The sequence below is a fragment of the Akebia trifoliata genome, chromosome 14 (genome assembly GCF_017979445.1).
Source record: "Akebia trifoliata isolate Shusen 1 chromosome 14, ASM1797944v1, whole genome shotgun sequence".
In the NCBI taxonomy this organism is placed as follows: Eukaryota; Viridiplantae; Streptophyta; class Magnoliopsida; order Ranunculales; family Lardizabalaceae; genus Akebia; species Akebia trifoliata.
The window spans coordinates 425893-452132 of NC_141388.1; the positions used below are offsets into that span (position 1 = coordinate 425893).

At 37.0% G+C, this 26240-nt stretch overlaps 2 protein-coding genes across 4 annotated transcripts; both read right to left on the reverse strand.

The window, feature by feature from the left end:
• Positions 1-1092: 1092 nt before the first annotated feature.
• On the reverse strand, positions 1093-14000 carry LOC147385233 (cellulose synthase A catalytic subunit 3 [UDP-forming]-like). 3 transcript variants are annotated; one of them, XM_086422067.1, is made up of 15 exons: positions 13847-14000; positions 13309-13435; positions 12864-13059; positions 12557-12762; positions 12332-12449; positions 12021-12222; positions 11618-11884; positions 11156-11501; positions 10937-11074; positions 9927-10052; positions 9631-9843; positions 9235-9499; positions 3287-3489; positions 2257-2607; positions 1093-2039 (listed from the first exon to the last, which is right to left on the reverse strand). In XM_086422067.1, exons 2-15 carry the CDS (start codon positions 13336-13338, stop codon positions 1455-1457), a joined length of 3246 nt encoding a protein of 1081 aa, XP_086278193.1. In that variant the 5' UTR covers positions 13339-13435; positions 13847-14000; the 3' UTR covers positions 1093-1454. The 3 variants fall into 3 exon arrangements, with proteins under 3 accessions (XP_086278193.1, XP_086278192.1, XP_086278191.1); XM_086422066.1 differs by having other exon boundaries at positions 13309-13454; positions 13847-13999; XM_086422065.1 differs by having other exon boundaries at positions 13309-13999.
• A 3921-nt stretch (positions 14001-17921) lies between these two features.
• LOC147385234 (sulfite reductase [ferredoxin], chloroplastic-like) lies at positions 17922-26006 on the reverse strand. The gene is made up of 8 exons (XM_086422773.1): positions 25620-26006; positions 21911-22693; positions 21524-21820; positions 19769-19966; positions 19025-19159; positions 18757-18873; positions 18521-18679; positions 17922-18294 (listed from the first exon to the last, which is right to left on the reverse strand). Exons 1-8 carry the CDS (start codon positions 25788-25790, stop codon positions 18088-18090), a joined length of 2067 nt encoding a protein of 688 aa, XP_086278899.1. The 5' UTR covers positions 25791-26006; the 3' UTR covers positions 17922-18087.
• Positions 26007-26240: the final 234 nt, after the last annotated feature.

Here is a 26240-nt window from a genome sequence, read left to right on the forward strand (position 1 = left end):
TTCTCTCCCAAAAGAATAGATGAAATCGCTTTTGATGATCTTCAGTCAAAATCGTCTTCCATGATTCCTCCACGGATGCCGGATGAGAAAACATCTCCAATCAGATCCACCTTCGTCACCACCGATACTTCCTCTCGGATCGATCGATATTTTCACGATTCCTCCACGGTTGCCCAACCTTTTGTTTTGTTTTGTTCGTTTTGTGAGAGAGAGAGAGAGAGAGAGAGAGAGAGGAGGGAGGATCGCCGAACGTCGATCGTCGGATTTGAGCCCTCAGTCGCAATTTGACTGCAAGAGAAGAGATGAGATGAGAGAGAGAGAGAGAGAGAGAGAGAGAGAGAGAGAGAGAGAGTAGAGGAAAGAACGAAAGTGATGTTTAGGGTTTTTTTTTATTTTTTATTTTAAATCTTCTATGATTTGGTTATATATAAAGTTTGAACTGAGAATCGAACTGAATCCATCGGTTCTCCATTTTTTCAACTCGAAATCGAATCGCTATCAATTTAAATTGAACCAAACCAATCCAAATCGAACAGTTAGATTCGATTCTCGATTTGAACCGAATTAACTTGCACCCCTACTTTTTTGTAGGCTTTCTAATAGATTTGTATTAGAATTAAATGTCAAGAAATTACCAATCATGTTGAATTGCAATCTTTTAAGTCTACTGACAGGGTGTGGCATGGTGTGAAAAGGAAACCCAATGTAGTCGCAAATCAACTTTTGGAATATAAAATCTGTCCTTCGTGCTGGTGATGGTGATGGCTGATCAAGTGGGTAGCCTTCTCTGCGTGATTTTTTTTGCCTCAGTACTAAAGTTTCAACAGGTGGAGAAACCCTGAATCAAAAATATAATCTTCCCAATTAGGAATGAGGAGCTTTACATACAAGAATTTCAATGGAATCAAAGGCTGCTAGTTATGTAAGTACACCATGTTTCCAATGGTCATCTGCATCTCAAAGGCTTGCTACCTTATCAATCGTGGATTTCAATAGTGAAAGTGGATATGAACACTTGACATAATCCAAAATAAAAATAAAAGAAGGGTGGGAGGTTCAACCAATGAAAGGGGGCATACCACACAATAACACAAAAAAAAGGTCCAGAAATGAATGGCCCCATCCTTTTATAAATGTTGCACACCGAAACGTAAAAAGAAAAGAAAAGACACAGAGATGATCGACCATCTTGTAGTAGTCTACCTTGCCTGAATAATAAATAATGCAAATTGAAGCCAGAGCCTAAAATTCTTCCAGACTGGGCAGTTTTAACCGTACAGCCAGACACCTAGATGGTCAATCAATTGTATGATTCAGATTGTGCACTATATACCACTTACAAACAATACCCTAAGGTTGCAAGAGTCTGCGTTTCTCCAACCTTTAGGAACAAAAAACAAAAAAATAAATAAAAATAAACAGCAAACAAGATTTCTTCTGCCATGATCTTTTCTCTAGCAGTTGATCCCACACTGTTGAATATCTGGGCCAGTAACTCGGGTGGTAAATGGATCAATCCGAACCCATAACAATGAGAAGATGGATGCAAGGAGAATTGACCACACGATCACAATAGTAGGTGTCCGGTTCTGACGTCCCATTAAACCCTTCAAGAAGGGATAGAGGTGAACAATCACCCAGAAAGCAAAGAACAGCTTCCCAAAGAGAGGACCCCACGACTGGTATCCACTGTTGATGGCATAGGAGATCCCTGCAACCACTCCTACCAAGTTTATTATTAGGAGAGTAGTTGGTGGGATGAGTAGGGTGGTCCATTTGAACATGTAGAGCTCAGCAAAATCTCCATCCTCATCATTTGCCTTGGAGGTGACAGTGAAATTGGTGTCGATCCCGGCGAGAACTTTAAGCAGACCTTGGAAGACAGCAAAGAGATGAGCTGAAACACCTCCTATAACCCAAAACTGTTCGTTCCTCCACCACTCATCAATCCCGACACCGCTCCATCTCATTTCCAATATACCAGTCGCAAAGATTGAAATGAAGAGGGATATAAACCAAATACTAGCAATGTTGCTAATCTGTAATATTTAAGATAGAAAGAAACAATAAATCAAGCCAACAGTTGATGAAATTTAAGTAGGATTAAATTCCATGTTAGTCAAAATAGTTTTTTTTTTTTTTTTCTGTTGGTGGTGGGGGGAGGGGTTGGGGGCGCAACAAAACCACAAGATATATGTGTTAGTGTTGGCCCAAGTTGCCCACTTAAGTTTTCAGGGTGAGGGTAGTTGTCGTTACCTGTGGAATAATGAACTTTCCCGTAAGCAGACAGACAGCAGGCAATGTACAATATGCAAGAAGAGGAATGGCAGTTATTGGGTAAATGGTGGTGTTGATGTATGCGAATCTCTCCAGCCATTTCAGCCTGCCACCATAACCATACCAGATGGGGCAATGCCGACTAAGAAGAATCTCGACAGAACCCAGAGCCCATCGAAGCACTTGGTTAAGACGATCTGAAAGATTAATAGGAGCTGATCCTTTGAAGGCTGGAGGATGGGGCATGCAGTAAATTGATCTCCAACCACGAGCATGCATCTTGAATCCTGTAAGAATATCTTCTGTGACAGACCCATAGATCCATCCTATCTGCATAGTCCACCATGGTTTATTAGAAATGCAAGAAGAGAAATTTGTTTAGGAGGGGGAAGAGTAATCAAAAGGGGCATAAGGTTCTCTAAACGCTCCAAAAATAACAATTATCAATTCTTGGAAAGATTACTTTTTGACCTGTTAACCATAAATATGAAAGACTAATGAATCCCATCTACAACATTTTAGCACCAATTAAGTGTACAAAAAGTGGGTGACTTAATAATTTATTAATGCAAATTTTAAAATTCTGTTGTTACAGTAAATTTCTTAGAAGTGGTTTCTCTTTTTCCCCATACTTCTCTATAACAAACAGCCCATTTTGAAAGTGTCAGGTCCTTATCTGAAGGTCAATTTTTTTGTTCATCGGTTGATGCCATTCTTGTAATAATAAAGTCATTTCTATGTCAACAGCTTATAGACCACCATGGTTCATAACACCGGGTACTTCAAAAGTACGAAGGTTAAGAAATTAGAAAATTTCATGTTGGTATGAAAGGAAAAAAACTGTTTTGGTGTGATTATATGCTTGATCAATGTCAACAGCTAATAAAATTCGCCCAGCTCATAAAACCAAGGAGTTTCTCATGTTTTTGAGAGAAATATGGAGGAGCTACACCTACAATCGGAAAGGACAGATAGAAAATAAAACATCAAACAAGAGAAACCATCATACCTCTCTTCCCCAGTCTGACTTGTCCTCATACCCACAGCTGATAACATGGATGGCTTCTTTAAGAAGAGTCTCAGGAGTTGCTGAATGAGGAACACCACCATTTTCCATGAGTGTAGATGCAACAAAAACAGCTGATTGACCAAACCTTTTCTCCAAGCTCATCTGTGACATTAGCAATGACTTCTCATCATCAAATCCAGCACCTAATTTTTATACACAGAAAGACAAAGACAAAGACGGTTAGTGCAACATCCCAATTGCAGTGCATAAAGGATACAAGTCAACATAACTAAGCTATGAATACAAGTGTGAGCCAGTATGAAATTGCTTCTCCATATAAACTAAATGTTTCAGGAACATGAAGAAGCATCAAGTGTATGCCCTTCTGGGTAGTAATAAAATTAAAAATGAACAAGATACGAAGAAGAAACAATAAAAGAATACTAAAGAAAAAGCAGCAACAATGACGAACTAAAAACACTCAATTAAGAATCTGAAATTTCCTAATTTTGACATGCAGAAGGCATTCCAATCTGTCATTAATTACTGCATAGTAAGTCAAAAGGTAGGAACAAAGATAAAAAACATCAAAATACTATTGAAGTACCAAAATTAGTTCTTCAGTCCTTACAGCCATAAATTTTCATTTTTTTCCTCAAAAGAATATTCCATTGAGTTGAAAAAGAAACTCCCCAAAATCTAACTCTATTTTCATAGGAAGAAAATAAGGAAAAACTTCTCAAAGAATTAAAAGAATATGCCCTAGTTTCCCAATTGCACAATTCTTAAAAGTACTAGAATATTCATGTCAGTACATCCATTTGGAGAAGATTTGTAACACCCCGAATTTTTAATTCGTATCTCGAGGAAAAAAATAAATAGTGGAATTTTAAGAAAATCTTGAAAGTGGGATTTAGGGGTAAAACTTTAGGATGTTTCTGATTATTTTTAATGGAATCTGACCTCACCATTAGATTCAAAATGATCGAAAAACATAGTTTAGCCTGTAAGCACGCTCAAATGCGAGTCCGAATATAAAAGTTACAAAATCCTGGATTACCGGGTCGGACCAGGCTAAAATAGTGACTTGTTAGTAGAGAAAGAATTGTTAAAATTCGATCATACCATTGAGTTCATAACGAAAAATTATTCAACATGGACTATTTATTTGTCGTTTTTGGAGATCAGGAAGTCGATTTATCGTCAAAAACAAAAACGACATCAAGTTTAGGGGTCACCTCAGGCCAAAAATGTAAATTTTTTATGGAGACATAATTTATAGAAACTGACTACACCATTAGATCCAGAACGAAAAATTAGGCGAAATAGAATATTCATTTGTCAGTTTCGGAGTCCGGATGATCAAGTTATCATCGATCGAAACAATTGACAAAATACCGAATTCGTCCCACATTTTATTTAAATAATATTTTTAATTTTTTTTTTATATGTCATCTTCCCCAACTCGTCCAACAGCCGCGTGACAAAAAAAAAACGAAAAAAAGAAATTTGTTTTTCCTCCGATTTTTCCACTTCAGATCTCTCGCAAACGATCCATTTTCGACGATCGCCGCAGAAGAGAAAAATATCCGCAGCTTCGACATCTACAAAACCCACCCAACCTTTCTTTGTTTCACTTTCTATTTCAACCGATATCGTCAAAAATCAGTCGTATTTGGATACGGAAATTTCGAAACTTTGACCTCGGATTTCGTCCATTTCGGGGTCAAACTGTCTTCCGACGCAGAAGGGAGAAACGTCCGCAGCCTCATTCTCTATATAACCCACCCAAATTCCTTCCGTTTTCTCGTCTTTTTCACCCCGTATAGTCAAAAATCAGCCGTATTTTTATACGGAGATTTCGTAACTTCGACCTCGATTTTCATCGGTTTCGAGGTCAAACCGTCTTTCGCCGTAGAAGGGAGAAGAGACGAGCACATCGAGATCTTTGAAACCACCGGGTCGATTTCAAAAATCAGCCGCTTCGAAGTTCGGTCTGTCTCGATTTCCGTGCAGATCGCCTCGATTTTCGCGCATGCTCTTTGATCCTTTCGCCTAGACATTGTAAGGAACTCTCAATTTCTATTAGTAATCGTAGATTATAAAAATTGCATTTATGACTTTATTGGAAAGATTTTGATATATTTCCAAAATATAGAATTCCTTTATTATTTCAAAAATTCACGCCAGAAATTGTATGTTTGATATGTTTAATTGTATTTTTAACAAATTATACGTGGGTAGGGTATTGTAACGGATTATTTCCATAAATTGGGTCTTATGCACTGCTCGGACCCCGTTTTGATATAAAATTTATTTTCTTTTTCAATATTATTGATAAAAATAAATTCTTTAGTTGGAAAATGTGATTTAATATTCAATGAACTCATATTGAGTTGATGAATATCAGAAAATGGATATTTTATTGAAGAGATTGAAAATTGTAAAAATTGGAAAGAGGAAAAAAGGGTATGAAACGGTAAAAAGTCAGAGTAACACCCGAGGGGTGATGTCTGTATTTTTTTTTTTTTTTTGATAAGTATAATATATTGAATCTGAAAAAAAAAGATACAAGGAGGCCGAGAAAGCCTCGAAAAAGAACCGAAAAGAAAACTACAACATCAAAGATTACAAAAAGAGTTCCATCTAAATACAAAATCATCAAAAGTAATTCCCAAGAATTCTATGTTCTGCTTGGACCAAAGATATAAAAGACCTAAGATCTCCAAAAAGCTTGCATGCGTACTAGTAGTCTTATTGTTGAACACCCTGTTATTTCTCTCATTCCAAATCCCCCAAGCAATTGCCGCCGGAAGCAAATCCCACAAGAACCGTTTTTTGGAAAGAAAAGCAATACTAGTCCATTCTACTAACAATGAGGAAAACTTATGAGGGAATACCCAATTAATATGGAAAAGTCCAAGGAAAGTTGACCAAATATTGTAAGAAAATGGACAATGAATTAAAATGTGATCAACCGACTCTCCTTCCCTCATACAAAGGGGGCAACAATTAGGAGTGATCCAACCCCGAACAATCAAATTGTCCAACGTAAGAATCCTACCACGGGACGCTAACCAAAGAAAGAAGGAAATTTTAGAGGGAACTAACTTGGACCAAATGATGGATCCCGAAAGAGAACACGCAACAAAAGGATTGAGCCACTTATGGAAAGATCTGACAGAAAATCTCTTATCCTTCGCCCTTATCCATTCCCACTTATCATGTTCACTATCGTTAAGATGGAATGTATTCAAGAGATCGAGGATAGATGCCACCTCGGTTAGCTCCCAATCATTAAAATTTCTCCTAAACCCCAAATCCCAAGTAGGACTGGACTCACTGCGAATCAAACATTGCTGAATTGAGCAATTCTTCTTTATAGAACAGGCATACAAAGATGGGAATAGAATAGCAAGAGGCACCGAGTTGCACCATCTATCTTCCCAAAATCTGATTTTATCCCCTAAACCCGCTTTGTACCTAATCCCTTTCTCAAAATCCTCTCTCACTTTAAGCACACCTTTCCAAACACTACACCCATACGCATATTTAGCCTCTCCACTATACCAGCCTAGCCTCTTCTTCCCGTACTTAGCCTTAATAATCCTCCTCCACAGACTGTCCCTCTCCTCACCAAACCTCCAAAGCCATTTGCCTAGGAGTGCTCTATTAGCTAATCTAAGCCCCCTTATACCCAACCCCCCATTCTTCTTAGGCTTACAAATCACTTTCCAATTAACCAAATGATACTTCTTCTTTCCGTTCTTATCATTCCATAAGAAATTCCTCATGAGCCTCTCCAATCTCATTTCGACAGACCTTGGGAGCGTAAACAGCGAGAGAAAATAAATCGGGATACTCGTTAATGTGCTTTTTATTAAGGTTAATTTCCCTCCTTTTGACAGATAATTGGCCTTCCACGTACTTAACCTTTTCTCCAATCTCTCTATCACACAAGGGGTGATGTCTGCATTTTACGTTGTTGTGTTGTGTGCAGGTTGGTGAACAGATATCCAGGAATAATATTGTTGGTTGCATGTTTATTTAAATTTCTGTTAGCGCGAGACGCTCCGTTATGTTATTTATTTTAGGCCGGGTGGCCACACTTGCATGGTAGGAAACTGGATATCTATTCTCAACCTTGTATTGTTAATTTCTTTTTTTCGTTTTTTTTTTGTCATACGGCTGTTGGTCGAGTTGGGGAAGATGACATATAAAAAAAAAATTAAAAATATTATTTAAATAAAATGTGGGACGAATTCGGTATTTTGTCAATTGTTTCGATCGATGATAACTTGATCATCCGGACTCCGAAACTGACAAATGAATACTCTATTTCGCCTAATTTTTCGTTCTGGATCTAATGGTGTAGTCAGTTTCTATAAATTATGTCTCCATAAAAAATTTACATTTTTTGCTTGAGGTAACCCCTAAACTTGATGTCGTTTTTGTTTTTGACGATAATTCGACTTCCTGATCTCCAAAAACGACAAATAAATAGTCCATGTTGAATAATTTTTCGTTATGAACTCAATGGTATGATCGAATTTTAACAATTCTTTCTCTACCAACAAGTCACTATTTTAGCCTGGTCCGACCCGGTAATCTAGGATTTTGCAACTTTTATATTCGGACTCGCATTGGAGCGTGCTTACAGGCTAAACTATGTTTTTCGATCATTTTGAATCTAATGGTGAGGTCAGATTCCATTAAAAATAATCAGAAACATCCTAAAATTTTACCCCTAAATCCCACTTTCAAGATTTTCTTAAAATTCCACTATTTATTTTTTTCCTCGAGATACGAATTAAAAATTCGGGGTGTTACATTTTTGTATATTTGGGAATCACATGTACGCTTGATAGGCATAGACGAAGATGATTGGTCAGTGATCACTAACAATCTATAGTAGTCGAACATTCTGACACATCGAAAAGAGACCCATTGCTTACGGTCACGTCAAACGGCCAGCCTGAGCCAGATAAATAGTCAACCAAACGTGGTAAACAACGACCAGCCACAAAATCAGGAACTAAAAACCAGAGAGAAATTGTAACATCATGTCCCGACTGGGAGCGATCCAGTCGTGAATCCCAACTCTCTAATTCCAATACTCCACCATTGCGTATTATGTATCTGTTGCTTATTTTGATATATAAAATGAATTGCATGTTTAATGTTTCCATTTGATCAATTAGATTTGTATAAAAAGAAAAAGAGAATGTTATAGTGAGTAATGCTAATTAATGTAATGTCAGTTTTAAAATGTTTAGTTGCTCATCTCTGGCTATATGTACCAATTAATCGTAGTTTATTCTGTAAAATTTTGTTTATTTTAAAATGATTCAGTATGTTTATTCGTTCATGTTAGAAGAGGTTATTGGCAGAAATTGTTGCTTCTTTACTGGGTAACCATTGTTACTCACCCTTTCCTTCTCTATTTTTTTAGTCTCAGATTCAGAACTTGGCGAGGCAGGTATAGAGCATGAGTGAAGATCATCTGGTCGGTCAGATAGACAACCAGAGTTCGTCACCTGGTGAGTATTGGGGCTACACCCCCTAGTGGGTCGATTTGTCTAGGAGTATTATAGATTTGTATTGAGCGTTAGGACTCCTGTTAGAGTGAGAAAACTTTGTATAATCCCGTAAATTTTGTCTTCCGCACTCTGATATACCGTATATTATTTGAGGTATATAAGCTTCCGTTAGTATTATATTTTATTTGTTATATGCAGGATTGTATGTCGTTTATCAGGTGCAAGTTGAACGCCTTGGAATACTAACATAAACAGAGGAGACCATGCCGAAATTTCGAGGTGCCACCAGTACCTCGAGATCTGACATGGGGTTTTGTGTTAGCGTTTGGCGGGGCGCCACAAGATTGCATCCTGTTGTTTGACAGATGGAGCTGTAGGAGACAAATAATAAAATATCAAGAGTCATACCTTCGACTCCCTCTTCAATATCTTCCAGATTGAATATTGGCACAGTAGAATCAATATGTTTGCTTGATTTCTTCTTGTCTGAGCTCTTTTTACTTGATTTTGAACTCTTCTTTCGTGAACTACCGCAAAATGAAGAGAACAAGCCTGCCTTCTTATGTTTAGGCTTGAGAGGAGGCTCGTAACCATATAAAGCCGTTCTGTTGAAAACGCATCCTGTACCCACATAAACAGGGCCTTGGATCCCATCTAGGCCTCTTAAATTGATCTGGAACCAAGAAGAGGAAATTATTGTGATCAAAAAAACCGGAAACCAAAAGTTGATACGAGCAAAATCACAGAATACCATCTAACCTAACAAGAGAACAAAAAAATGAACATAAAGAACTCAGCGCTTACATCAAAGAAAACAGTATTACGATTGGCATATCGATCATTCTTATCAATTCCATCGAATCTCTGAGGAAATTGTACATAACAGACTGTTTTACCGAGGTTTGGATCCATCATAAAACACATAGCTTCCCGCAATGCCTTGCTGTTGTTTATATAGTGATCACAATCAAGATTCAACAAGTAGGGTCCATTGGTAAGGACTGCTGATACGCGAACCTTTCAAAGGAGCAGTATACTGATTATTAGAAGAGAAAAATCCCAGCATGGATAAACTAAATTCTGATTATTTAACTACTTACAAGCGCATTCATTGCACCAGCCTTTTTGTGATGTTGGAAGCCTGGACGCTTCTCACGGGAAACATAGACTAACCGTGGCAGCTCATTGCCCTCACTATCAAGTCCTCCACTATGGCCCAAGAAAACCTGCAAATAAAGACATTATTTGACTTAATCATAAAATAACACTGATGGAAGTAGCAACAATCAGTCTATGCTTTGGCCTCAATGTTCACAACCAGAAAATTATTATAGCAACTATAATGCAACAGATCAGTGTTTTAAAAACCGGACCGGATCGGCCGGTTGGACCAGACCCGCTAGCTTCTACAGGTTGAGATAATTGAGAAAACCCAATTTTATAAAAACCAATTGACCGGCCCAGTTCAACTGGTTGGACTGGTGACCCAGCCGGGTTGAGTCACCGAATCCAATTCTTTTTCTCCAATGCGGCAATCCATGGATCATGTTTTTAAAGTTGAGTAACTAGATTTTGAGATGGAGCCCAAAAACTTAATTAGTATCTGATTTTGGATCCAACAAATTTGACCCACCTGTCCGACCAATTTGGACTGACCTGGTCAGTTGTAAGGGTCAATGACTGGTCCGGTTTTTAAAACATTGTAACAGATAGAAATAGATTATACATTGTCAATACTTAAAAAAAAGAATTGAAAAACCACAAATTGTGATTTTCTGAAAATATTGTGGTAATGATGAAACTTTTTGGTAAAAAATTATGAATGATAAAAAAAAAGCATAGAAACCCATCCATAAACCTTCAAACTATAATAATAACATTATGGAATGTGGAAATGAAGATCCATCGCACCTATCATAAAAATGAAGATCCATAGTTTTTTGTAAGGTGTTGCCTATAAAAAAAAAGTATGTTGATGCAGGTACTTAAGAGCTTGACAGCTAAACCCTAAAACAGTTCTTAAGATGTAAATATTGAAGATTAAGGAACCATTTAGTAGAAGTGTTCAACTCTGATCCAAATCTAACAGTCAAAAGAGAAATGGGCCAACCTGGATCATTCCAGGATGGTCTCTGATGTTATTTCCTGGCCATGGTGTGCCATCTTGCATTACCCATCCCTCATCAGGAACTTTTTGTGCCTTTGCTACGAGCCTATTGATGCGAATTTTGAACTCCTCATATTCCCTCTGCAAAATAAGCCTCAAAAGTAAATTATAAAGGATCCATGAAAACAAAAGGATAAGGAAACAAAATGCCAAATCTACTACCTTCATTGCTCTGCGATCTTTGACAAATGATGGCTGAACTTTATCTTTCAAGTAATCTATCTTCTGCGCAAAGTACCATTCTGGAGCTCGGGGTTCAATGCTGTATTTTTTGCAGAAAGGAACCCATTTCCTAGCAAATTCTGAAGTTTCAGAGAGAGCTTCAAATGTCAACATGGCAGCTCCATCGTCAGAAACATAACAAGAGACCTTGTCGACTGGGTAGTCAACTGCCAAAATAGACAGCACAGTATTGGCTGTGACAATAGGAGGCTCCTTTAATGGGTCAACAGTACTGACAAAAATATCAACAGCAGCTAACTGTGATGGCTCTCCTTCTCGGTCATATCTGTTATTCATATATTAACTTCGAATTCAAACTCTAAAATGAGTGAAAAAGGAAATTCATCCTACATAGAGGCAATTTGAATAGGTAAATGAGGCCAGAAGAAAAAATTGTTTCACCTCAAAGCTAGCCTGTCAAGATAAGTTTCGCGATTTACTGGAAGCCATTTAGGGAACTGATCCAAAATCCACGACATTGCAAACCATATCTCACATATCACAGATATCAACCACAGAGGATAGGCATTGGTCACAGGATTGGTTATACGGTAGTGCAAGAAAATGCAGAGAATAATAAGCCGGAGAACAATGACCATCCTATACGGGTTGATCCTGGAAGAAGGAATAGAAACCTTTCTTGAAAGAGGCTGGCGAGCTTCATCATTCCTGCATACAAAGAAAAAGTTAATAATGAATGAATTTAGCCAACATTGCTCTACAATTTAGAAACAGGAATGAAAACTTGGATATCTCAAGGTAGAATTTGAAAAGAAACAAAGGAAACGCTGTGTTGGAAACTCACAGTAAAGAATCATCGATAAGAACATCAGTACTAGCATCAATATCTCCGCCTCCCCTGCCTTCGGAAGCAGCATGACCAGTGCTCATTGGAACAATGTGCTTTTCCGGCTTCACCTTCCAGCCATCAACCCTCTCTTTCCAAGCCACATTACCAAATCCTTGAGAACCAAACTCCCTTGTTGGATCTACGACCCTGATATTAGCTGCACGAAAATAAAAAAAAATTACAAGGAGATCCGATCAACATCAAAATCAAATCAAAAGATGACACAAAAAACAATTAGAACTCATATGCAATGTGTGAGAAGTTACGTGATTGATTAGCATCTATTGCATAAGGAAGTGGATGAATACGATTCCCTCCACCACCACCTCCAGGAGATGCCATCGAAATATGTTGAGGAGAAGCCGCCGATAACTCTCCTGAGACCTGAGATAACAAAGCAAAGAAAAAAAAATTATTCATTTCTTCGAAAAATCATAAAATACAGAATGGAAATGGTACCAGCCAGTAACTGATATTTATTGACTGTTCACCTGGCCATTGGTGAGCAATGGAATATGGTTGTGAGAAATGCCTTTATCATAGTTTGGAATATTGGCATCCTCCCCTCGTCCATAAGTCATATGCCAACTCAGCATGCGCTCGGCAATCTTCTGCTTTTGGTCTTGATTCTCAGAAGAATAATTGAAATCACTTTCGACATCATCCTCCACTTCCTCACCATGAATAGGAGGGCTACCTGGAAATTAAGAGAAAAAGAACCACACATCATGTATCACTCTCACTCCCATATTTCAATGCAATTATTTTACAACTTAATGAGATTCTTATACAACAGACCTTTATGCCTCTTGTATATGGTCTTGCATTGAGGACAAGACTGGTTCCCATCTTTCCTCTCGTACTCATAGCATGGTCGACAAACAGGGAACCGACAGATATCACATGCAACGAAGAGTTCCCCACCCACAGTTCTACCAACATCATCGCTGCAGATCTGGCAGACCTGCCCACCTAGATGCTTCAAGGGCTTTGACTGAATAACCAGCTAACACAATTCAGAAAATTGTTGAAAAAGGAAATTTGCTTTCTTAAGTTATGAACTTAGATCTAAACCAAACCAAGTAGAAACAAGAACTGATTTCCAGCACAAGTAAGAGGTTCTACAACTAAACTCAAACAAATAACTGCAAAATCACGATATTGACTTTGAAATGCTATATATAATTAGAAATTTAGAACAACAATCATAAAAAAAACTCGGGCAGAGGTGGCGAATACTGACCATCGCATCTCCGTCCGTTTCCGTCGCCATCGGGAACTCCACCACCAAGCAGAAACTACGTCTCTAACTCAAATGAGGACAAAATGGATAGAAATGCTTTGACTGTGTGCTTCAGTGTCAGCAAGATCTGTCGCAGATCAAGATCCCTACAAGCTTCAAATTCTATTATTTTTCAACAAATAAAGAGGAACTCAGAATCTACTTTTTCAGTGTCTTTCTCTTTGAAACACAGATATCTCCTTGAAATTCTTAAACAACAGTCAGATCTACTTTCGAATACATGAATACTTCATTTACAATAATAGATTTCTTCGCTCATAAAAGAAAAATGCTTAATATTCAGCCAGATCCACTACGAAGCAGCACAATTACTACCTCAAAAACACATTTTTTCACTAAAATTTCACCGCTAAACGATTGAACCTCTGTTAATCAAACCAAATTCTCAGAAGATAAACTTTTAAACAATAATTTGAACAAATCTCCACCAAAATTTAGGCGAAAACTTCCAGAAAAAAGAAAATGTATCGAATTCTACCGTGTTTCAATAACAAAGAACGGAACTATCCATCAACAATAGAGCACCTCCGCGGATGAAGAACTCGAAGCGTGACTGGCTTCAGAATCCCCAAATCCGCTCTATATCTTCGGCGCAAAAAAACAAGAAAGCGACAGCAGAACTACACGCTGTACTGGCGTTAAATTTCACCGACAGTCAAGAGAGAAAAATGGTTCCTTCTTCAATTAATTTTTGGGTGTTTAAGACATACCCCTTCACGTTTTGGTGAATATTTGAGGTATCCACTGAATTTTGAAATTGATGACATTTTCCCCCTTGACCTAGTTATTCATTAATAGACTAATTTAGAGTGACCTAAATACTCTCCATCTTCAATCTACGATTAAAATCCCTTGATTTTTCTTATTCAAACTAGTCATCTTCAACCTCTAGTCCTCTTCTATTATAAATTATCTTTAATTTAATGAACCTTATCTTGAATCCATCGATTTTCAGTCTCACCTTAATTCCTTCTGGAAATCTTTTTTTTTTTCTATTTAAAATGCTATTATTTTCTATTTAAAGTTTAAAAAAAATCTTATTTTGTTATTGAGGTTTGAAAATTGAATATTAAGATTCGAGAGTAGGGTAAAAAACATTACCCAAATGATTATAGATGACTAGTTTTGGGAAGATAAATCCAAAGGTTTTGATTACCAATTGAAGATGAATGTGTTTACGTCATTTTCAATAAGTCTATTAGAGAAGATTGAAGTCAAGAGGCTATCATCAGTTTGAAGACATAGGGGTATTTCAAATATTCACCAAACGTGGAGGGCGGGACGGGGTGATGTCTTAATCAGCCTTTATTTTTCCATTTAAAGCATTAAAATAATCCATTTGCTGAACTGTCGTATGGTTGTATGCTATCATCACGCTTAAGCATCTTTTGGTCTTAAAACACGGTTTCTCCTCTTAGTCTAACCATCACGGATACCAAGTTGAATCGTCCGATTCACCTCAATTATTACGATTTAAACCGCTTAAATTAATTTGATCTTAATAAGGAAAAATACTCTAATTTTTTTACTTTTCTATCTAAAGGTCAACCGGATCGTTGACTGTCGTCCTTAATTTAAAAAAATAAATATATGCTTTTTATATAAAATGATATTTCAAATGCTTTTTATCCCCTCTCGTCCCTTGAGCCCAATCTCAATTCGTTGAAAACCTAGTGAGGATATTAGTATCATCCTAATATTTTATTTAATAAAAAATACTTAAAGGAAATTATCGCAATGAAGCAGAAAAATCGATTAATTCTAAAAATGGTGCATTATTTAAATTAATTTTAAAAATGATAATTTATTTTTTTTAAATAAATTTATTTTTACTAAAATGACAAAAAATAAAAGTGGAATGATTTTCTGACGCCCCCATCGCATAATCGTATATCATTTGCCTCGAGATAGACATAATCATAAATCCTTTTTATGTGTTTCCAAAGGGCAACTGATCCAGACGATTTTGTGATGAGGGTGTAGGGGGACATATGTTAGAGAGGGGCACATATTATCACGACTCAAAATAAAACGAGCAATACTTTTATCAATTTTCACATTGAAAATACCATCATTTTAACATTTTTTTATTAAATTAACAGTATACCTTCTTTTTAAAGTTGTATTCAAATTATCTTTATAACCTCTTATCTTTAGCAAATAAACGAGTTTGATTTTTTACAATTGTGATTTGTAAGATGGTGAAAAGACATAAGAAAGAGAGAAGGGGTATACAAATATATTGTTCATTTTATTTTTTTATCGTTTTGATAAAAGAAAGTATTTTCAAAAATAATAAAATATTATTTTTGGAATTAATTTGAATAAGGTACCATTTTGGAAATTAATCGATTCGATGCATGTTTTGGTAAATTAACCAAATAGTTGCGTAATTTGGTGATTAAAAAAGAGAAAAAAAAAGACTTATTTTCACTTCTTGATTAAGCACGTGAACATGAATATATATATATATATATATATATGGGTCCCGTTCGGCACCCTAAGTTTTACCACACATTTTAACAAACGCGTTTTGTCCTACATGGGTTAAAAGTTTTGGAATGGGCTGATTTTTGGTGAGGATGATCTCTATGGTGAGGAGATCATCCTCACCAAAAATCAGCTCATTTCAAAACTTCTAACCCCATCAAAAATGATTTACAAAAAATGGACGGTCCACGATTTTTCAACGTGTAAACATGGGGCTAAACATTTCGGAATGGGCTGATTTTTGGGGAGGATGATCTTCTAATCATAGAGATCATCCTCACAAAAAATCAGCCCATTTCAAAACTTCTAACCCATGTAGGACAAAAAACGTTTGTTAAAGTGTGTGGTAAAACTTAGGGTGCTGAACATTTCCGTATATATAGATAGGGTCAGGTTCAAGGGCCATATGAGAAAACATATGTAAAAACTTTCGTTTTTAATAAAATTTTAAAATATGGGTTAGAAATTTTGGATTGAGCTGATTTTTTGTGCGGATGATCTCTATGATGGGAAGATCATCAAAAAAAAAAAAAAAATCAGCCCAATCTGAAACTTCTAACCCCATTAAAAGTGATTTAGAATGTGGACCGTCGATTTTTTACCAATTTTTATCACTAATTTGTAAATCACTTTTGATGAATTTAGAAGTTTCTGATTAAGCTGATTTTTTGTGAGGATGATCTTTTCATCATAGTGACCATCCTTGCAAAAAATCAACTCAATCCAAAACCTCTAACTCTTATTTTGAAAAACAAAAGTTTTTTCATATGTTTTCTCATATGGCCCTTGAACCGCCCCCATATATATATATATATGTTTAACAAGAATGGTCTATACAAAACACTACCATGAGACCATTATTTTGATAGATTATAACTTATGAATTTTCCAAGTCATGAACCAAGTTGGTAAGGTTGCTAATGATAAGATACATGAAAAGGAGTATGTCGGTAGCGCAGTGACTCTTATTAGTGTTGTTGCTTAATCAAAGTTTATGACAATTAACTTTCAATAGAATTGATTATAATATTTTCAAAATTATTATTATGTTATTGTAAATGTTTAGTGAGGAGGGTCGTTCTGGATTTTTAAAAAAGTTTTATCAAATAGAAATCTTGTTAATCATGAGTCAGGTGGAGTCTGACTTTGAAGTGGCTAGCCCGCTTCAAAATTTTGAAGAAACTCTCCTTGTTATGAGACATGTGGCGTTTTGTATTTATTTTACACTCCTACATTTTTATCAATATTTAAAATACCTCCCAAAAATACCACGTTTTTTTTTTTTTTTTTGCTTATGTGATTGAATATCAAACATATTCACCTTGAATCGTTAAGTGCACGTGAAACGCTTTAATTCCATTGAAAAAAAATACTTGAGTTTACAATCCCAATGAAATCCAAATTCAAACTAATATTAAAAATAATTAAAATAGTTTGAATATTCATTTGTTTCCTTTAAGGATTAAGAAACCTAATTAGAATATAAACTCTTGACCCTCTTTCCACCACCCCATAGGCAAATCTTGACCTTTCTTAAAAGAAGGAATGAAAAGAAAATTACAATTAGCCAATCTGTCAAGGAATAATGTGGCTAGAAGGTGATATTATCAACAGATAACACTGACAATGAAAGCACAGTTGATAAGTAATGGATTGAAGATGGCAAACCAGATGGGTCTGTGTATGATTTTCCCAATAAAATGGGATTTACAAGTGTATGATTCTATATTTTGTAGAAATACCACTCTGAAGAATGGATTTCTTTTGGTAGAAAAATATTTTCCAATCCAAAACGAAGAGTATTCAAGAGGCGAATTAGGAGGAGTACCAATGGAAAAGAAAATCCTTAAATTCTTAACGCTTGCGAAAATAAAAGCCAAAATGTTGACGACTTCTACACTGAATACTCATTTCCTTCGTAAAACTGTCAATTTCTCATTTTAAATATTCAAACAAATAGTAAATGACAAAGGATTCCATTTCTAGAAGGAAAAAATTATCGGACTCCTCCAACATCTGAATAGCTTCCCATACAAGATAGGAAACTTGATGGATGTTATACGTTTAAGAAACAAATTTTATTTTGTAGCAAACTGAAAAATCCTATTGAATTGTTACAAACATTTAAGACTAGTAAAAGCATTCACTGGATCCATGAAAGGAAACAAAACCCAGTCTTCCATTTGGAAACACAGTACAAAATGGTGAGAGAGAGAGAGAGAAGGGATTTCATTGGCCTTTGCCATTTTGCTGGGCAGCTACATAATCACGAATGACTTCCATGGCCAATTGGTGTGGATTTTTGTTCTGAAGCCTTGCTAACTCATCCATGGCTTTGAATGTTTCCTTGTCAGTAAAAAGTTTCAGGTTAAACCTTGATGATGCTTTCACCACACCTTTCCACTTCTCTACAATCTCCTGAAGTGTCTCAAAACCCTGAACAAAATGAATTATAATCTTAATCAAACCTCTAAGAATTGGCAGATGAAGGCGCAAATCCAATGATGTGCAATCCATAGAAAGTTTCAATGAAACACGAACCACGTGTAGACTTTTTCTATAGTTTCATTTATGCACTATGGTTGCTTAGAAAGCCATATTGTCTGTTATCATGCAAGTGGAGACCAAAACATAACCGAATTGAAAACTGGAGATATCTCACCATACGGGTTGTAAAGTCTCCAAATGATTCCTTCACTTGTCGCATGTGTTTCCAGTTATAAAACAATGGTTCCAGAACCGTCTCTAGGTCATGAAGCTTGACCTTATTCATGAAGGGTTTTGCTAGTGAAGTTTGATTTGGTGTTCCACCAAGCCAAATCTGTTTAACACGACCATTTATGTGGATTAAACATGGCTTAAACATGTCAAATATTCAGATTTCAGTGCTTGAAATACCTGATAGCTGTTGGGTCCGTCACCCACCAATCCCAACTCTGCCATATAGGGTCTGGCACAACCATTTGGGCATCCAGTTATCCTTATCACCACGGACTCCTTGTACTTTAGGCCAACCTAAACAAAATCCCCACTTGTATTAAAATTTTCTGGATGCGCAAAAAGAAAAGGAATTGTAACATGTTTAGACGAAACTTTAAATGCATTCTGAAGACGATGAGAATGCTTTTGTACTAAAAAAAGCCTTGAAAATATTACTTTAAATTACCTTATCAAATACATCTCTAACCCGCTTGAGGATGTTCGGTATTCCTCGCTCAGCTTCAGTTATTGCCAGTGGGCACAATGGGAATGCAGGGCATGCCATTGCAGTTAAGTTGAGTGGATCTACATACTTGGGATGCTGTCCACATGCAAAACTAGTTAATGTCTGATTTACTGTGATCCATCAAGCGGTGTATAAAAGAAGCTATTTAAGGAAGTAAAATGTGTTTGTCTTGAAGAATACAATCAGAAACTGCATACTTAGTGCTGGGATGCAGAGGAAAATAGAGAAAATCCAATAATACAGCTGCAAAAGTCAAAGCCTTAACTAAAACGACTCAAAATCCTTTAGCACCTCTAATTTTCCGTATCATATTGTGCATGTGAATTCTAACTACTGCCTAAACCAACTAAATTGTTGTCCTGTTACACAGACGGGGAAGACGAAGGAGGCAATAGAATCAATCTCGATCTCAAGAAGAGGGAGGGTTTCTGGAAGGTGAGAAGATTGTCTGCTGACCCTCCAAATTCTAATGGACTTGAGAAGGAGTGGTAAAAGACAAGAAATGCGCTTCTTTGGTTGGCACTGAAATCTGTCGGGGCTCATATGAGAAGCAATGTGATGCCTACCCAGTGGGAAGGCACCCCTTTGGCCAAAAGTTATAAAAGCATGTTGGATGACACCTACAATAAATTGTTGATGATAAACAAACCTATTGATGTACAACAGCAGAATAAGTGATCTTACCAGAAGTCCAGCCTGTGCAAGAGCAGTAGTTATGGGACGCCTCCAGGCACGACGAATATCACACAAGATGATGTTCTGATTTGGTGTGAGTCGCACATTCAGGTTATACTTCTCAATTATCTCTCTTAAAGTTTTCTTCATTTTCCCCCCAATTCGGCCATTATCAACATGAAGCCCACAAAACAAACCACCAGTACCCTGTATGATAACAAATTCAATCAGGTCATTTATTTGGAAGCTTAGAGAAAATAAATAAATAAAATCAAGAACAAGTAGACTCATCATCCCCATTGAATCCTTATTGAAAAGACTTGGGGTAGGCCAAAAAGAATTTGCTTATCCAGAATGTACAGTGATTGGATAGAGAGCCATCATGGGATTTGGCTTCAGGAGGAAGACTAATGATTCAGAAGTTGACCCGGTCGTTGGTCACTAACCATATTAGAAATATTTTTGATACCCAAATCTCACCACTGAATGAGGCTGAAAGGGGTGTGGACCAAGACATGCAATAGAGACTTCTCAGTCAAATATTTTTATAAATTTCTTCTCGTGTCTTTCTGTAGTGTTTTCATGTGATATGCAGCCTCAGACAAATTATTACCAATGGATCATCTGATATCTAATGGGTTCTCTTTGTTAATTTGCTCTTTATGTAAGGCCAATGGTGAATCCATGAACATATTCTTATTCATTATGTGGTTGCTAAGGCCATTGGTCAAATTCAATTCTTATGGGTGCCGAGTGGCTTGTCCCCAATTCAACTCCTTCACTGCTTCAGAGTTGGACTCAAATGCCATTTAAATTGCATAAGAGGATCTTATGGGGACATTTTTTTTTTCTTTTACATAATTAGAAGAATTCTTTACAGGGAATTATGTTCTTTGCAATTTGTTGGGGCCTTCGAAAGTGTTGGGTTATGTCTTCTATTCTTGTATATGGGATTGTCGTGGATTCAAACCGAATCTTTTGATGATCCGTTAACGACCCCGCATGACCCGGTTTTAATTGGTAATGTGTGGGGTTTCCCCACCATTAATGGGGGTCCGAGGGCGAAGTCCCCGGGTAAAATATTGGGCCCATTTGGTTTGGTTTTGGATCCGACCCATTTAAGCTCTTTGTAACCCTAAGTATATAAAGGGTAAGAGATGAAACCCAAAAGTGTGGTGTGAGATATATGAGAGATAGAGAGAAATTATAACCTAGTTCTTCTTTGGGAAATATAGTGAAATCACCATTTTCGCCCGTGGACGTAGGTCGATTCTTTGACCGAACCACGTATATCTTGTGTCGTGTGAGATTCTTGTGTTCTTATTTGATTTATTCTTCGGATCATAGGGTTTAGTCTAACATAAAGGAACGGACCAGGAGGGTGTTCGATGGCAAGGAACGTGAAGAGAGGGAGATTCTTATAAGTGTTCTGCATTTATTGTTTTATTGGTGTAAGACATTTCAAAATTTTAGGGTATTCTTTTAGGTAGGAATCTGTCATTGTGGACCCCGTTGCAGTTGAAATTCTTTTCTTTGGTTTTGTTTTTTATCTTTTCTATTGTAGCTTTTTCTGATTTTCTTGGGATATTTTATCACAATCATTTAGCCAGTTCTGTTTTCCTTCCTTTTTAATGAAATACTATACTTGTCAAAAAAAAGATTTGGGGTCAACTAGAAAGTAGAATACACAGATAAATTCTGGAGTGAATAAAACTGGAAGCCCGGCAAATTAATTAAACATGATATAAATGGAAGTAACCAGACCTGCTCATGCCATCCCAAATAGCTCTTGAATTCCCACTCAGGTAACTCTCTAAAAGGTTCAAATTTCTTCCCATAGTATTGTTCAACAACACTCCTGAACTTCTCAATCCCCCATGAGCTGATCAAATATTTCATTCTACTGTACTTCCGATCATCTCTTCTCCCATTTTCTCGTTGTGTGACAACAATCGCTTTCACAGCATATAATATATCTGCCTTTGGCACATAACCAAGTGGTTCCCCAAGACGAGGAAAAGTCGTCTCAATCCGATGTGTTCTACCCATTCCACCTCCAACCTGCAAATCCAGGAACTTGTCAGCAAATTGTAACAAAAGACACCATCAGAGAACAAGAAACAATTGCAAAACAATAAAGTGTCTTCTCACATAAATGTTGAAGCCCTCAGGTTCCCCGTTAGCATCAGAAACTACGACAACACCAATGTCATTTGTGAGAATATCCACTGAGTTGTCTGTTGGTACAGTCACTGCAACTTTGAACTTCCTTGGCAAGAATTGAGCGCCATAAATGGGTTCTGGAGAATCAACGAAGTTTGTTCCATGAGAGTTGTCATTACGAGCCTTCACCACTTCCGGGGGCTCTGCTGACATAATTTTTTCTCCATCTACCCACATATCATAGTAAAATCCAGACTGAGGAGTTAGAAGTGCAGCAATATTCTCTGCAGTCTCCTGTGCAAACAAATAATCTTTTCTTGTAAATGGTGCTGCAGGGGCAAGAACATTTCTGTTGAGGTCACCACATGCACCAAGAGTTGATCCCATGCTTCCAATGATGGTCTTCATCACAGTCTTGAGGTCCTTCTTCAAGATTCCATGCAGCTGAAATGTTTGACGGGTTGTGAGACGTAGAGTTCCAATTCCAAACTCATCTGCGAGATCATCCATGGCCAAGTAGAGCTTGTTTGGGACTTTACCACTAGGGTTCTTTGTTCGAAGCATAAACTGATAAGACTTTGTGGTACGGTCATCTCTATTAGTCTGTTGATAGCTTCCGTGAAACTTGATCAATTGTGTAGCAGCCTCGTTTATGTTAGGAGTCTCTGCGAGCAGCTCCTCATTCAGAGGGTATCTCAAGTAGTTACTATGCTCTTTGATTATTTCAACCTTGCTACGCTTAGTCTCGTGGGAAGTGTGCGGCTGAATTGGCTGCAGAAGGAAACAAGGAAAACTATTAGACACTGAACATAGGTTTCATTGCTCACCAATTTATCAGATTAGTCTGAGACCCAACACCTCTAAGACTGTATGAATTATAGAAAAAATTTCACTAAAAGGAATTTTTTTTATCTACCAATTATTTTTTTCTAGACTTCCATCCATATCCAGTTATCGATTAACACTGCGATAAGCCAAAATCCAGCATGATAGGAACTTCAACTACTAGCTCAATAAGCCTAATAGAACAAAAGAACGATAGAATGGAATTTCAAAGGAGGTATAATAATTGATATATACTGGAAATTGGGCATTTTGTTAAAGATCTGAGAGTGATGGAAAACCTTCTATGGTAGGCCCCCACCTTCCAAACATATATCTTCACCTATTGAAATATTTAATCATATTGGACTCGGTTGTATTGCTTGATCAATCAAGCATTATTTATTCCCTAGATGATATTTCAAGAGCATAGTTATGTTATGTGAACTATTACGTGATGTTGGAAACCATGTTTCAAGGACATAATAACAATCAAGAAGTAATTGACAGATTCCCCAATTCCCCATTGACCTTACAAAGTGATCCGAAGTTTGTTGAATCCTTTAAAGGAAAGAACTCTACATATGTAGTGTGTTCCACTCGACAGGTTTCCATCACGTGGCAAAGGAAGTACATCTCATTTTCTTTATTTGAGAAAAAAGTCATCTTTCCTTGTGCAAGAAATATGCGTCTTTTTTCCATGTGTAGGACACCCCAATGGTGGGGATATCTTCTCACAACTGCTCAAGTAAACCATCCTCATAGAGGTAGCTATATGACACTCGCACACAAACAAAGTACACTAAACAACAAAGTGATCATTGGGTCCTTCATGCATCATTAAATTCCAAAGGCAACACCTCCAGTATTTCAAAACTAAGAGTCTATTTGAATTCATAGTTTACTAACTTGTCTGAGCCTCAAAAAACTCAATCAAGCAAGTTATCTTAGTTTCAGGAGCAAAGAGCGAGAAAGTCGCCGAATCTCCCATCACATTGACTCATCTAAGATATTTTGTGTGATATAACTAAGGGTATGTTTGATTGCACATGAAAATGAAAATTCATTTTTCACCCCAATCAAAAAGTCCACCAAAACATGGATTTCACTTTCCCATATTTTCCATCCCCAATTCTTCTCCACTCATATCTTCTTCTTTCCTACCACCACGATCACCATTACACTAACCTCGTCCTCATCGTCATCACTATCGCTATCGCCGTCTCTGTCATCACTATCACCGGCCACCTTCTCTCTCTCTCTCTCTCTCTCTTCCCCTTCTTCTCCATCCTTCACCTCCTCCGCCACCACCACCACCATGTTTTCCCCCCATCTTCTTCCTCACTTACCTCTGCCGCCACCACCATCACCATCACGTTCTCCCTTCTTCTTCCTCACTTACCTCCACCGCCACCATTACCGTCACCACCGCCTCCGTCGCTGTCGCTGCCGCCGCCACATCCTCCTCCCTCCCTCTTCCTCCTCATCTTCTTTTCTTCTTTTTTCTCATATTTTTTCCATGATTTTATCCAAGTAAAATCAACCAATGGAATTTGATTTTCCAACCCTACCTATTTTCCACGACTATTTTTCCATGGATTTCAAATTCCATGGAAAGTCACTTTCTATGCAATCAAACATATCCTAAGTTTCAAGATTGTTGGAAATTGAATACAGAACTTGATTTCTTTGAAGAAACAAATCAAGAATAATAATCTCTGATCAAATCAACTTGGCTAAGAGACGCGTAAACACTTCTTAAAGATAGTCGGAGCTTTCCGTTTGTGCAAGGAAACACATCAACACTATCTCTGGGATTCAACCTCGCCTGAACTCGATCCGTTCCTTTACAAGTTTGCATTACTCGGTAGGAACTTGTACCTTGTCTCTTTAAGATGCCCCAAAAAAAGGATGAGGAAAATAAGTCTCACAAAAGAGAGGAGAGTAAATTGAGAGATGTGTGAGATTTTTGTGAGATGTTTAAGATGCCAACACCAATGGGGTCAAAGGGTTTATATAGTGGTGGAGATTTACTCGGTTAATGTATCATCATTAATTGATACATGTCCCACAAATTCTTTCAACATAAGTGTATTGTATATGTATTTATTGTGTTCCAAAAGATTTTTCAACCTTAGGTTCATCTCTTTTATCTAAATTCATTCATATAGAATTAATGAATGAATTTCGAGTTATGAAACAACATAAATGCCATGAACCATGATCCATGCGCCTAAGTCCATTAATTTGGGTTCATGAACTTAGGTTTGGACTTAGATACAATGAACCTTTTTTATTCATTTCTTCAAACCATACATCCCCTCTGGAAGAAATTTAAAAACTCATATAATGATTTAATAAAATCTTTTATATAAATTTATTTATTTAAATCAAAACCAACAAAGATAACTCGGCCAATGAGATTTTATTTTTTGATATAAAACACCTATACCAGGTTTGAAAACCATGTTTGGATCACAGTTTTTGCCCCAAGAAAATATATTTTTAAGAGCTTTTCAAGCAACAGGTAATTTTTTTTTTTAGGTGAAATAAAAAATTGAAAATCCAAACTGATCTCTACGGAAACAGAAAATTATATGTTTAATCCATCTACCAAGAAAAAATTGCGGAATTAAAATGCATAATTTAAACCCACAAATAATAATAAAAAATTCAATGATCTGTTAAATTAGCAGTACAGATGAATTGGTATTTAGTCTTAAATTAAGTTCAATTCGACTAAAAAATCCATAATAAAAGGCAGAAGAAACTAAAATGAATCAATCATAGAAACTAAATTATCCAAAATCAAGTATGGAAATCCAAAAAAACTACCAAATAATCTTATATAAATGCAGAATCAAAGGTTCCTCACAGTGGAGACAGCAGTAATGAGGGAAGAATTCGAAGATGGAACTGGCAACATCTGAATGCATCTGTTCAAAGGAAACACCGATCCAGAAGTTCTCAGACCATTAAACCTGTGAATCTGAAGCTTTGGATCCTTCAAGATCGCGGTGTTCGCTGCTCCCATTGATGTCGCCATAGCAACAAAAAAAAGAAGAAGGGGGTTTTCGAAGCTTTTAAGCGAAGCAGAAGCAATAAAGTCTAAAAAATTAGGGTTTGAGAAGCTTTGGAGCGACCCTCGCAGTTGCTGGAATCTGAATACCAGCAACGGCTTCTCAACCTCTCAGGTGATTTCTATTGGACTGTGAGTGGTGGTGCGGCTGCGATGAAATGAAGTGTGGCGAGCGAATGTTCGAAAGCGAAATGAATATCTATTTATAATTAAAATGTTGTGGATTTTGCTAAAATGCGCTCGTGCATTGCTGGCTCTTGATGTACCAGAAAGGGTGAAATCAGCGTTTGCGTATTACGCATATCGCGTATTATAATAAGAATAACAAATTCCTTACTTGCTTGGTAAGATTTCAAATCTTACTAAGGGTCGATGGGCTCACAAGGGTAGGGGTGTCAATGGATAGCCGAAATTCGA